The sequence below is a fragment of the Chlorocebus sabaeus genome, chromosome 7 (assembly GCF_047675955.1).
Source record: "Chlorocebus sabaeus isolate Y175 chromosome 7, mChlSab1.0.hap1, whole genome shotgun sequence".
Taxonomy (NCBI): domain Eukaryota; kingdom Metazoa; phylum Chordata; class Mammalia; order Primates; family Cercopithecidae; genus Chlorocebus; species Chlorocebus sabaeus.
In genome coordinates, this window is record NC_132910.1 from 22,959,762 (window position 1) to 22,974,502 (window position 14,741).

The 14,741-nt window shown below is 36.5% G+C and overlaps 1 protein-coding gene across 1 annotated transcript in view; it reads right to left on the minus strand.

The window, feature by feature from the left end:
* Nucleotides 1-1,071: 1,071 nt before the first annotated feature.
* Nucleotides 1,072-14,741, minus strand: part of GC (GC vitamin D binding protein) — a 43,404-nt gene continuing 29,734 nt past the window's right edge. The window contains exons 9-13 of the mRNA XM_007998843.3: nucleotides 14,303-14,432; nucleotides 13,719-13,816; nucleotides 11,840-11,972; nucleotides 5,726-5,780; nucleotides 1,072-1,250 (exon numbers count right to left, since the gene is read on the minus strand). Of these exons, the coding sequence (XP_007997034.1) occupies nucleotides 5,751-5,780; nucleotides 11,840-11,972; nucleotides 13,719-13,816; nucleotides 14,303-14,432 (391 nt within the window). The 3' untranslated portion in view covers nucleotides 1,072-1,250; nucleotides 5,726-5,750. The remainder of the gene's footprint in view (nucleotides 1,251-5,725; nucleotides 5,781-11,839; nucleotides 11,973-13,718; nucleotides 13,817-14,302; nucleotides 14,433-14,741) is intronic.

A 14,741-nucleotide genomic window follows, 5' to 3' on the forward strand; every position in this document is an offset into this window, starting at 1 on the left:
GACTTAGCATTTTGAGGAGTGACAGGTATATTAGTTAATTTCACTCAAATTATATATGCCATAAAATTGCTTCATCTATTGTATAACTCTACATCTAACATGAGATGAATTCAAATTCCCTGATGCAATTAACTCTACATATGGAAGGCTGCATGGTTTTTAGTAGTTTCCAAGAGGTATTTATTCTGAAAATATGAACTTTCCTTTAAAGCAGAATAGAGAGAACGCTTTCATTTTCCCTGGGCAAAGAGGGCACATAGAATGTTGTATATATTTTTATATGTGACATATTGAATTAAGCAGAAAAATCATGTTTTTAGAACTTTGTCTCTATAAATTTCTCTCAGTTTTTGGTAAAAGTAAGCTTGTTCAAGCTATAAAGATTTTCTTTTTGCAAGACAGATACTACTTAATTAATTTCAAGCAACTTGTAGCTGGAAGCAAGAAGGTAGTTTCAGGAGTATTTTTGTTACTATTGTTGGTTTTCGGCTGTTAGTTTTTAAAAAGTGAGACATTCTAGGCTTTATGGTGGAAGACTGTGTAACTTTTTCTTTTCTTTTTTTCAGACAGAGTCTTGCTCTGTTGCCTAGGCTGGAGTGCAGTAGCATCATCTCCCTCACTATAACCTCTACCTCCCAGGTTCAAGCAATTATCCTGCTTCAGCCTCCCGAGTAGCTGGGACTACAGGCTCATGCCACCACATCCGGATAATTTTTGTAATTTTAGTAGAGACAGGATTTCACCATATTGGCCAGGCTGCTCTCGAACTCCTGATCTTGTGATCTGCCCGCCTTGGCCTTCCAAAGTGCTGGGATTACAGGCATGAGTCTCTGTGCCCAGTCTACCTTTTTCTTAATGGTGCCTACTAAGCCTGAGAATCAATCAAGGAATGGAGTTTAGTGTATTGGGAATTGTAAAGTGCATGCTTAATGTTGAGTCTTTTAGAAGGAAACAGCAGAGATCTAGACAAAAACAGGCCTTATGAGACAGCCTACTGCAGCATTTTTGTGAAAGACACAGGAATAGTTCTGAAGATCAACATTGTGCAGAGCCACATAATTCTCAGCCATATTTATGGTTTGCATTATATTTCAATTTATTTTGATAGCAAATCATCATCCTTATCATTGTATGAAGACATTGTAGCTAGAAAAAGTAGAAAGTATCCTAGTTGTCTTCCCAGAAGCTCAGTGGTTTTGCTTAGGTTAGGTCATCAGAGGTCATTCCCCTGGGTGGCTCCAACTCTAGGTCTATGAGAATAATGAAATGAATTTTATGTTAGAAAAACAGAGCTAATGGGCAACAACCATAATACTGCTCAATAGACACATATAACCTCATGCTATTTTAATATTTATACCAAAAATGACTCTGTCTAGGATGACCCATATATCCACTATGGCCCATCTCACAGGTCCAGAATAAGAACAAAATGTAAGACAGTCCCAGTACCGGTAGTGATGGTTTTATATGTCATACACCAGGGCACATTGCATATTGTGCAGTGTTTCTTTTTTTTTTTCTTTTTTTTTTTTTTTGAGACAGAGTCTTGCCCTGTCCCCCAGGCTGGAGTGCAGTGGCATGATCTCAGCTCACTACAAGCTCTGCCTCTCGGGTTCACGCCATTCTCCTGCCTCAGCCTCCCGAGTAGCTGGGACCACAGGCGCCAGCACCCGCCTGGCTTCGTTTTGTGTTTTTAGTAGAGACAGGGTTTCACCACATTGGCCAGGCTGGTCTCGAACTCCTGACCTTGTGATCCACCCTCCTCGGCCTCCCAAAGTGCTGGGATTACAGGCATGAGCCACCGTGCCTGGCCTGTGCAGTGTTTTTTAATTACATTTTTAACTGGTGATGAATGCAACTTTCTGCTCTATGGTAATAACAATTATGGACAGGGCAAAGCTGTCATCCAGTGGCATAATGAGTCCCCCAATCATGGAATTGAGACAATAGTTCAGTAATTTTAATTTTAGCAAAACACTGAGCATGAATTTTTATCAAATTGTCTTCTACTTTGTATTAGGGCCAAATAGTCTCCCTTAATTTTTCCCCCCTTCCAAGACAATATCATATAGTTATGTCATAGTTCTATCTGCACCGTATAAAAAATTCCATATTTCATTGTCTTCAACGAGTTTATACTTTGGAGTGAGGATGCAATGAGAGACACAAATCTGTTCCCTCACAGCCTCAGTTCCTATGTTTCTCTCATAGTGTGAGCGACTCTCTGTGCTGGGTGTGATTCTGGTATCTAAAATATTTTCACCCAATTTGATTCTACATTGTGTACCAACTCATTTATGTTTTTGGCAACCCAGTGGGACTACTACTTGCTTCCAAAGCTAACAACAAAAAATATTAGGCTTTGTGAGATTTATTAAGAGACAGAGATTTGCCGGGCATGGTAGCTCACGCGTGTAATCCTAGCACTTTGGGAGGCCAAGGTGGGCGAATCATGAGGTCAGGAGATCAAGACCATCCTGGCTAACGCAGTGAAACTCCGTCTCTATTAAAAATATAAAAAATTAGCCGGGTGTGGTGGCGGGTGCCTATAGTCCCAGCTACTCGGGAGACTGAGGCAGGAGAATGGCGTGAACCCAGGACGGGTAGCTTGCAGTGAGCTGAGATCATGCCACTGCACTCCAGACTGGGCAACAGAGTGAGACTCCGTCTCGGGGGCGGGAGTGAGGGGAAAGAGAGACAGAGATTCTGTCTCCAAAAGTGCATGCAAGTGTGGCCACAATCAATTTGGAGCTTGAAGGCTTGAAGAAAAAGATTGATCAAGGAGACCAGTAACTGTCAAGATGAGAATTTGAAGTTTTTAATAAGACTCTAATTGAGAGTGAAATAGTGTGAAACTGTTGACCGGAAGACATGAATCAGAGGTATTACTAGGGATCGGAATACCTTGAGACAAAAGGCTTCAATTTCTATGAGTGATTCAAATCCCTAACTAGAGATGGGTAGGCTTAAATGGAAATGAAACACATGGTCAACCGAAGTTGGCTTAATGGTTTTAGGAACTGCTTCACTCTAAACAATGTGCCACTTATGCGGATCACCTGTTATAGAAAAGGGAAAAATCATTGAAGAAAATGGATATTTTCTACTTGAATAGTTTAATATATGATGAAAAGACTGATCTATCTGAGGGAAAGTACTCAGCACTTACTCTGAAGTCATTACGTTAAGACATGGATTTAGAGCAGCTCATGACTAGGATTGTGTTATTTTGGGGGTAATGCTACTGATAGTTGAATGACTTCACAGTTGTCCAATACAGCTACAAAATTCCCCCTGGAACCCAGGAACTGCAATGAGTTGGTTGTGTTCTGGAAACCTAAGATAAGTGGTAAAGTTGTGGTCCCATTATTTCTGGATATCAAGTACCTCAGACCTATAACCTTATGAACAAGCTATAATTTGCATTTTCAAAGCCATGTAACTATTCCTGAAATAATTGAACTTTGGTAGGCCTTCATCATTGCAGAATGCAATGGTGATAAACAAGCAGTGGATAAAATTGAGCTCAAAACAGTCGATGCATGTTACCAAAATCCATGGAAGGAATATGTGAATAATTTTAGGAAGGAATATGTGAATATGTGAATAATCCATCCTGATGATCAAAATGTATTTGGGTAGCCAAACAATTGAGTAGCATAGAAATCAAAGAATTAATTAAAGGCCAGAGAAAAATGTAGACTAATACAGGAGGAATAAGAAATTTCATTTCTTCATCTTATCAGATGAAGATAATGACCATGAACCAGAAGAATCAGTATATTAGAATCTTCATTAATTTATCACTGACAAACTGAGTTTATCTCTTGATTTTGTTAGCATTAAACATACTTCTGAAATTTGTTCTGAAAAGAAATCTCTTGAAATCCATCAAATTATTACTTCCTCCTTACTTATTTTAGGATATCTTCTCCTATTTTAATTAGTTTTCCCAAAGCCTGAAAACATACAACACTAAGGAAATGCACTCTGAGTTCTGAATAATAACATAGTCCAGTGAAAAACATATTCAAAATCAAAGTTATATAGCTTTCCAAATAACCCTGACTTTTAATCAAAGCTTAACAAATCTTGAAGGATGAGAGATGAGGTCACTGTTGCATATTGCAATTTTAACTTTGGAGATTATTACATGTGGATTGAGATAAAGAGAAAGTAGATTCATTGAAATGGTGGGAAGATGTAATAATTTAGCAGCAACAGAGATCAGAAATTATTTTAACTCTAGAATATTTACACTTCAAGTAACTTGCATTTTGATTTTTATTCCTTGGAAAATTATTTAGAGAACTTACTTTATCTTTAGGATATGATATTTGTATACCAAAGCACAAAAATATATGGGCAGGAAAACTTTTTAGTTTAGATTCATATCAGTAGTAGTAGGAGCATCAGTGCAACAACTTTGCTAGTATTACTGCTAATATTCATTTTTACTACTTTTTAGATATTTTATATACACCATCTCAATCATTATAATGACACTGTGAGGGAGATATTGAAAATTTCATTGTACATGAAAGGAAACTCATCTTTAGACAGGTTAGATAACTTGCTCAAATTCACAGATACAGTGGGGATTCTAATCCAGGTTGGGTGATTTCAAATACGAGTTTTCTTGACCATCCCCCTTGCACTGGTTTCTCAGAGTGTTAATTTTCTTTTTTACTGCTTCAGAAGACTTAAATAATAGTTGAAAAGCTGAACATGGCGAAATGATTTAATGTTATTAGTCAATGGATTGGAAGGCTTTTGTTTCCACATTATTTTGGGCAGGGTTGTCAGTAAGTCAGCAAAATAAAAATTGACATTATTAAAAAGCCTCAGTTCAGCTAAGAACTGAGATCCAAACAAGTTTGCATCAAAAGTCTTAGGCATAATATCTTTAGCATAAATACAGTTGAATCTGGAGAGAAAATATTTTTGTTGAAATGTGCAGAGTTCAGGTCAACTTCAGTTTAAGATGTAAACTTATGTAGGAATAAACTCTTTTATGTTCTTAATATTTACATCTGGCATTTTTTAATAGTTGAAAATATAGTAACTGAAAAAAGCAAGTAACACTATTTCAACAGTAGTGTTTTAATTTGAATAAGAATGTCCCTTTCCTCCTAAGGTCCTTGCTGTGTCATTTTTAAGACTTGATGAGCCCTGTCTTTAAACTCAGAGTTCTTCCTATTGAAGTACATCGGAAACTTTTGTCTTTTTTTTTTTTTTTTTTTTTTGAGATGGAGTCTCGCTCTGTCACCCAGGCTGGAGTGCAGTGGCCGGATTCTCAGCTCACTGCAAGCTCCACCTCCCTGGTTTATGCCATTCTCCTGCCTCAGCCTCCCGAGTAGCTGGGACTACAGGCGCCCGTCACCTCGCCCGGCTAGTTTTTTTTTGTATTTTTTAGTAGAGATGGGCAGAATCCTTTAAATGTTCTTTATGCTGTCATTATGTTACATGTGAGATTATGATGGATGAAGCACAAGGCAGGGGACCAGTAAACCTGGATTCTAGTCTTAAATATATCAGAAGTTGACTGCTCTTGTGAAAGTGTAAGCTCTTTAACTTTTCTCAGTGCTTAATGTTCTCATCTGTAAAATGAGTTTGAGCAGATAAGAATAAATTTATTAAAGTCTCCTTCCAATTCTTTGATATTTAAAATATATCATACAATGCTGGATTCTTTGGTCCTGCATTTAAAAAATATACTTACCAAAGTTAGTACACATGCTTCAGGACTACAGGATATCCTTCAATTCAGCATCAATCTGATAATGAAAAAAGAATGTTATATAACTTATGAAGTATTTCATTTGTAGCCTACTAGATTATGCAGAAGGTATACAAAATCTTGAAACTTTGGTTAGAGGAAAGGATTCTTGCCAAGATGCAATGTTTCAATGCAGTTTTTATTAGCCACCCTTCACATTTATTTAGCTTTACATCATTTCTGCCGTTGAAGGGCTTACAGTCTGCTGGGAAAAGTAGACAAGAAAAAATGGCAGTAGAGTTTAATAAGTGCTAATTATTGGGTGCACACAGAATGTTATTAGACAACAGAGAAGTCTGAGTGCCAGGGAAGAATTCTCAGAGGAGGAGATGTCTTCTAACTTGAACCCTAAAGCCTGATGAACGATTCAGCCAAGGCAAGTCTGATGAGAAATAGGGCAAGTGGGTGGAGTCATTACATGCAAAGGCCTTGAGGTAAGAGCAAGTTTCACGTGTTTGGAAAACTGCAAGTAGCTCAGGAGAACCCGAGTAGGAGGCACAAGAAGTGATGACAGCAAGTCACTACTTGGAGAAGAAATCAAGGTCAAAAATATCTGTATTTTGGTTTTTTTAAAAAAGTACTTTAATTTGGAAGCAATGAGAACTATTAGAGAAGAGTATTAACCATTTTTGTGTTTTAAAAAGTTGATTTGACCTCAGTATAGAGATGGGATTGGATGTGTGGCACTGTGGGCAGACTGGAGGTGGGAGACCAATGGACAGGCTGTAATTCAGGTGAAAGATTGCCTGAAACTAAATACCAAGAATGTAGAAGAATGTGGGTGGGAGATTGAGAGATGCTGCAGAGTTAGAATTGATGAGATTTGGAATTTTATTTGGTGCGTGTGGAAAAAGAGAAGGAGAAATAAAAGGACTCACTAAATTTTCATCGTGGGACAATGGGTAAATGATGATAGTATTCATAAACGCAAAAACCATAGAGCAGGTTATAGGAAAAATATTTTGGCTGTGTTGATTTTAAATTTCTTATGGGACAAGATACTGGGGGAGAAGAGAGTCCTATAGGCAGTTGGATAAAAAGCCTGAGGCTGAAGGAGAGATCTTGGTTGGAGGTAGAGATTTGGAGATTAAAAGCATAAGCACTGATGAAAACAGTTGAGAAAATGTAGTACTATGGAAATGAAGAGCAAGGAAAAAACTCTGTAAACAAATTTAAGAGATAGGTAAAGGAAGAGGACAATATGAAATAGAACAAGAAGACAGGAATCATAGAAAGACAAAAAGTAGAAAATAATAATACAGATGCTAAGTAAATTAGCTCAAGAAGAAAGGAATACTTATGGGTATCAAGTGTTTTAAGGAGAAACCTGGTAAGAACTGAAAAATGTTTATTAGATTTAGCAGGAAGGATACTGTTGGCATGCCTTTGTTGATAGTCATATGGTACCATCAAAAGCCAGACTGCAAAGGGTTTAGGAGTTAATAAGTGTGAGGAGCTGGAGTATATGGTATTCTTGCAAGAATCCTGGTTGTAAGGGAGGAGAAAGAAATATAGCTAGGGAGGCATCTAAAGTGCCTTATTTATTATTTTTTGAGATAAGAAGAGTAACTTTAATACAAATTGGACAGAGCTGGTAAAAATGTTGATGCAAAAGAAGAGAGTATATCTAATGGAGGAAGAGTCCAAGGAAGTGAGATGGATAGAATTCAGGGTGATATTACCAACCCAGTATCATTTTTGCTACTTAACAATAATTTTGGATTTTCAGTCAATAGTCTTCTATCAATACTTTGCTTTTGTCATGATTAGCTAAGTTAGGGCTGAAGTCTATGACAAGGACATTGAGGAGGAGTAACAGACTAATACAGAATAAACTTAGATTTTCCTAACATCATATAACCTCTGTAAGTTTTATTCAACCCATCTGTAAAAGGGGGAATTAAAATAATAATATCTAGAATTGTTTTGGGTTATTCTATAAATACATATATGCCAGGCTATTAATATTTCTGCTTAACATACAGCAGTGGCTTAATCAACGATAGTTATGACACTGAGGATTATAAAATAGAGTTATACCGAGAGATAAAACAAACTACAGTGAATATACTAGTTTTTCCTGATATAAGAAAGACAGAGGGGAGCATGGGGGTAGACAGTATATCACTCTACTTGTCGGTCTCCTCTTTGCCCGGCTTCCACTTGCCTATTTGTATTTGTCTCTATGTTTTCAAAATTTTAGTGATCATTTCCAGAATATTACAAAGACTTTTGGAATATTTTGGGAAATCATATCTGATGCTCACTAGCAGTCTGTTGAAACATTTTAAAGGAAATAATGCTCTGCCTGAATGATGGTAGAACGAGAAAAAAAGATTGTAAGTCTAATTTTGTAACTATAGGGTTTTTCTGCAGGCAAATGGGCCTTTTTTGGCATAAACAAATGAACCAGCTCTACGAGTACCAAAGCCAAAAGAAAATGACATTGGTTGTTCTATGTCCTGGTCATTTCAAGATTGGGGTGAGGAAACATTAAATTTCCATGTAACGAAACACTAAATTAGTATGGTTCAGAAGCCCCTTTTGCCAGTCTTCCAGTAGTTGTGCCAAGTGTATTTGGAATGACAAGTAGAGACTGATCCCTGGATATAAGTGACTTGGAGTGAAAGGAGTAGATGGATATTTCTTTTAAGGAAAACTTTTTCAAGCGAATATATGACAAAGAGATCTCACAAATTAGGATCCAAATATTATAGGACAAGTGGGACATTCACATTAGGCATTGGAAATTAAAGAGAATGCTGTTCAAATGGATGTTGCACTAACGTGAAGTCAGAAAGGAGGGGTGAACTTGCCTACCTAGCTACGAGATGAATTTACAAAGGCAATTAGAAGGCTAATGGAAATACTAGAGGATTTAATCTCTGAGTGCTCTGAATAATCAAATGTGCACAAGTATCTCAACAACTCCATTCATCTCACCCTACTTTAGCAATTACTGAAAGATAGGCTACTCAGCTGCTATAAATTTACTAGCGATAAAGCAAGAAGAGAGAGAGCTATAAACCTGCCTTCTCATCATTGTAGTGATTTGAATGGCAATATGTTATCATGAAAAATATATTGAAAACCAACTCAAAGAAATGAAAAACCAGGGGCTTTTAGGAAGCATGAATTTGCGCTTAAAGTTCAGTTTGTCTTGTATGATGTCAGGCAGGAGAGTGCATATCTGTATAGACAGATAACAAAGGCACAGGGAAGGGTTTCAAAAGTGACATTTCTTATAGAATCTAAAAGACATTTAGACTGTTTTCTTCTTCTGTCATAATAACAGACTCTCAGAGCAAATTTTTCTGGTAGCAAACAACTTCTATGTAAGGTGATTTTATTTTTCTAGGTTAAGGCCACCTAAATTGATACTATATTTAAGTTACCAAAAGCAACTTGGTATGAAAGGAAGGAACTGTTCAGATTAATTAATTATTTTATGCTAAAAATGTTTTAATGCCCACAATGACCAAAATATTCTGACAATCTAGCTGCTTCTGTTTTTATGTTGAGAATCTTAGTTTGAATTTTAATGAACAATTAAGATGGCATATTTGTCAGTAGAATATAAAGAAAAGACTTTTATTCTACTGTACTCTCGCCATCTGGAATTCTGACTTTATAAATTGATACAAACAAGATTAGCAGATAGGTTTCGGACCAGAGTGTAAATATGGAAATTAGAAAAGAAACCAGAATCCCTAAGGCTATAAGGAGGACATTAGAAAAAGATGTAGCTCCATTTGTCAAACTAAGACTTTTTTCTTAGGCACTGCACAATAAAATAAAACAAAACAAAACATAACAAAACAAATAAAACTTTACTACAATATGAATATTAAGAAATTTGGAATGCATAGCCCAATACTTTAAAAAAATACTTTACACAGCTTAATTTTTAAAAAGCCACTTCAAGTATAAAAAAGTTGCTATTGCGAAGAGAGAATAGACATTTTCTAGTTGATAGAGAAAGCCAGGGTGATTGCAGGAGAAATTACAAAGGGAATATCACCGCTTAATTTACAGAAGAATGTTCTCATAATGCAGCTATCTGGCAATGAAATCGGTCATTTCTGTTTTGACTCCTAGGAGTAGATAAATTGACTATATCTAAATGGAGGCTGAATGCACCTCTGGAAGGTATTAACTGAGTGAGAAATTACTCTAGATGATCTTTATAGTCTTCTTTGAGCATTTATACTTCTGTGACCTGCTTTTTTAAAAATTAAGTTCTTGGATATTTTTAAATTCAGTCTAACAGATGCTAGACTTTATTGCTTTCGCGGCTGATAGATGAACAAAACTTCAGGTAAATTCTTAAATTAATTTATAGAAAGGGGCTTCTGGCCGGGCACGGTGGGTGGCTCACTCCTGTAATCCTAGCACTTTGGGAGGCCTAGGTGGGTGGATCACTTGAGGGCAGGAGTTCCAGACCAGCCTGGCCAACATGGTGAAACCTCATCTCTACTAAAAATACAAAAATTAGCTGGGCGTGGTGGTGCACACCTATAATCCCAGCTACTCAGGAGGCTGAGGCAGGAGAATCATTTGAGCCCAGGAGGTGGAGAGCAGTGAGCCGAGATCTCACCACTGCACTCCAGCCTGAGTTACAGAATGAAACTTCATCTCAAAACAAACAAACAAACAAACAAACAAACAAACAAGCAAACACACAAGCAAGCAAGCAAAACAAGGGTTTAAGGGCTTCTAATTGGCATGAAATCATTTAACCTAAGTAGCATTTGGTATGGCATACAATTATTCCTAACCCTGCCTCTATATTTGAGAAATAGGGTGGGCAAGACAACACAATTCTTGGAGTTATTACTAATGTCTCCAAATAAGCAGTAAAGTGAAATGAAGTATTGTTTTTGTCTTTTGACTCTTCTAAAAAAATGAAATGCTTGCTGGAGAGTAACAGGTAAAATGGAGGATGACTGTGGTTTATAGGAGAAAACCAATAGGCCTCAGATGCGGTGATTAAATAAACACTAATTCATCTATTAATACTATCAGAGAAAACAAAAAGGTCTGGCCAGAACTGCCCGTGTTTTGCACAAATTAAAAAATAAATGATCTGGCAACTATGGAAATACATTTACGGGAGAGAAGGGGAAAGAGAGAAAAGAGGAGGGGATTGGGGAAGGGGTTATTTTACTGTTAACAATATTGGACCTGAACCAGGAAGCGGGAGGGGAAGGAAGAAAAAGGGGAGACAGGGATGAGGGGAAGGGACACTTAAGGAAAGATTAATCCAAGAACTATCCAAAATTGGGGGGAGTAGGGAGGGAAACTGGAAGATATATAGGACTTCTAATACCTTTAGCTTTCAGAGTTTGGAGCCAACTGATAGTGTCTAAAAAAGAAATTTGTAATAAAAAAATGACTAAAATTTTAGTATTCTTTAAAATCATTTTTAGTTTTTAGAAAATAACTCTTATAGTAATGAAACATTTGTGACCTTTAGAAATTCTTCAGTTGCATTTTTCTGTCATATTAAAACAAAATTAAATGCAATATTTTTATAATTGACATATTAATAGAAAGTATGATGTGACCCCATTTTTCTAAAGTATTTCTTTTTATCAATGTACCTACCTATATATGCATATGTATATATCCATATAAACACACATACAGATATATGAAATGCAGTTTACCTTCACTATGTGAAGGTAATGAACTCTGATGTTTTCACTGTATTCTTATTCGTCTCTTTTTCATTTAAAAAGGCTGTTATTAGGTTCCAACTCACAAATCATAAAACACTACACATATTTTGTTGCCTGTATTCACAGACTTTTTTGTTTCTTAAAAAAAGTACGAAATTTCCTAAGTTTTACAACTGCCTCAACTTGCTTTTAAATGAGCATAACATGAAAGCAGTTACGTTTTTTACTTTCATTGCAAAGACAGCCAAGTTATAATAACACCAGGAAAAGCCTGTCACATAATGACATCTCAATAACAGGAAAGAAATGAGTAGATCTGAGTGCATATGTTCTTAAAAGATTCTGCCGTATTAGGTAGAGGGTTACATTTTCCTACCTCTGAATCACAGTAAAGAGGAGGTGAGTTTGTGAAACAGCAGTTGGAGGCAAATTTTGAGCGCTTGTTAACCAGCTCTGCCAGTTCTGTGGGTGTGGCATCGGGCAATTTTGCTCTTAGTTGCTCTGCCAGTCTGAAAAAACCATTTAAATGTAAGGTCTTACTACATGTATTTATTTTATACAAATTTCTAATGCAAAATAATAGCCATTTCAGATGAAATACTTGCCTGTCTGAAGAAAATTCTATACCTGTGGTATAGAATAGTCAATTTGAGATCAGAAAGTGAAACATATGCCTCTTCGAGGTCATAAAAGTAAACATACAAATCGCTGCTGAATTGGAATTCCAGTCTTCTTTCATTTCCTCATTATTTCAACATAGAAGAGTCCCTTTTCTATTTTTTCCTAACCTTTCACCTTCTCTTCAGTTTTAGATTTCAAATTCCTTATAGAATATTTCTTTTACAAGACCTCATACCACCTTAATGCCTCTTTTTCTCTCATAATTTATATAATTTCACCCTCAATTTACCTACTTCTCAACTCACTATATTGGAAAACACTGATATGGGAGTAAGGAAACTTTGGCTCTTATTTTTAGCTCTCCTAGAAATGAACTCTCCATCTCTCAGGATGGTGATAGGACTTGATATGTCCTGATTCTTTCAGTTTGAACAATCGAAGATCTCGGCATCTCTCCACTCCCACAGTGAACAACTCAGCTTGGTTTTATGACTTTCTTCAGGAAATGCTCGCCAGCCCAGCGTTGGGTAATTGGAGATAAGGAGACCCAAGCTAATCTAGAGTTAGGCTTGGCAAGAATGGATGCTGAGAAGGGACAAAAGGGTAAGGGTGACCAGTTAGTTCATAAAGGCATTGTTGAAACAAGTAGGTTTGAGCTGCTGGGGGGGTGCAAATGAGGCTAGAAGAGACTCAGAGGATGCAAAAAAAAAAAAAAAAAAAAAAAAAAAAGGTTTAGGGGTAGGGAATAGTATCTGAGAAATTTACTAAAGTTAGGAAAAATGACATGGTCTTCTCAATGGAGACTTTCCCCAAGAACCCAGTACTACTTCTTTCCTTATTATGGCCTATTATTTTACGGTTAATGCCTATTTATAGAAAATGCTTTTTCCTTGTCTTAATTGAGAAAAATGACTATCATATAACATTATTGGTAGTTAACATTTCTATTTCTAATTTATAGGGTATATATGTTGTTGATGGCTGACAGTATGCTTGTTTGAAAGTTTGGGTCTTCTTGCCAGGCAATATGCCATGAAGTTAGATAATACTTTTAGCAGTTTTATAGGTCCTCAATTTTGTACAGCAATATCTACAAAAATTTCTGGGGTAAGAATATTGCTAAGCTATGTGCTCATTTTGCCATTTTGAATCAAGTTCCTGCAGATAGATTTTGTAATCTATATTTTTGTGGCTGTTTTAACCGGCGGCTCACTTGATAAACATGACATTTTTCCCCCAGAAAAACTTAGCTTATTCCTATACAGATGTTAGATTTGAACTACTTTTTAAAAAATAAAACGATTTAGGGGGTACAAGGGCATTTTTGTTACATGGATGTATTGCATAGTGAAGTCTAGGTTTTTAGTGTAACCATCACCCAAATAATGTACACTGTATCCAATAGGGAGTTCCTTATCCTTCACCCCTCTCCTACCCTCCCACCTTTTGGGGTCTCCAATGTCTATTATTCCACTCTATGAGATTCTGACTACTTTAAAAAACTCCTAATTGAACCTCCTATTTTTTGTTGTTCACTGAAGACAAGCTTAAGTGTTCAGCTATGCTTTCAATTCATAGTACTAAGAAAATATTACTGATAAATTTGGAGGATACAGCCAGAACAAGTTTCTTACTTTTTCTTGTACTCAGTAAATGTATTTTCTGAATAATCTGCACATAGTTTTTGTCCCTTGTCAATGAAAGAAGATAGTTCCTTCTTTAGTAGCGGGCCCTGTAAGAAAACAATAATTGCATAACAAAATTATTTGTCTTGAAATGTTGTCCCATCTGGCTATTAAATCAAAATTCCAAATATTGTATCAGTATGAGTATTATATACATTAAGCATTGGCAAACATTTTCTACAGAAGGCAGGATAATAAATATTTTAGGGTTTGCAGGCCATATATGGTCTTTGTTGCAACTACTCAACTCTCTACAGAAGCAGTTGTAAGCTTTGCAGAAACAATGAGGATGACTGTGTCCCAGTGGAAGTTAATGTATGAACACTGAAATTTGAACTTTGTATAATTTTCATGGGTCATGAGATACTGATGTTCCCTTGCTTTTTTCCCAGCAATGTAAAAATGTAAAACCATTCTTCTATTCTTAGTTTGTAGGCCATATAAAAGTAGGCAGTGAGCAAGTTTTGGTTCATGAACTATAATTTTCCAACCCTTGATCTATGTGCTTGATAAAGAAAATCTAGCAAATATACCTTAGTATTAAAACAGGTAGTTGAGTCTTCAACATCACAGCATTCACCAAGACTTTTTAGGGTTGGCTCAAGTACTTTAACGAGGAATACTTCTGGAAGATGAGTTCTTCTGCTTAGTTCAAATGTATACCTAGCATGCGCGAGAAAAGGAGATATGTGTTATATATTTACAATTTATTTATTTATTTATTTATTTATTTATTTATTTATTTATTTTGTGGCGGAGTCTCCCTCTGTCACCCAGTTTGGAGTGAAGTGGCACCATCTTGGCTCACTGCAACCTCTGCCTCCCGGGTTCAAGTGATTCTCATGCCTCAGCCTCCCAAGTAGCTGGGATTATAGGTGCCTGCCACCATGCTCAACTAATTTTTGTATTTTCAGTGGAGATGGGGTTTCACCATGTTGGCCAGGGTGGTCTGGAACTTTTGACCTCAAGTGA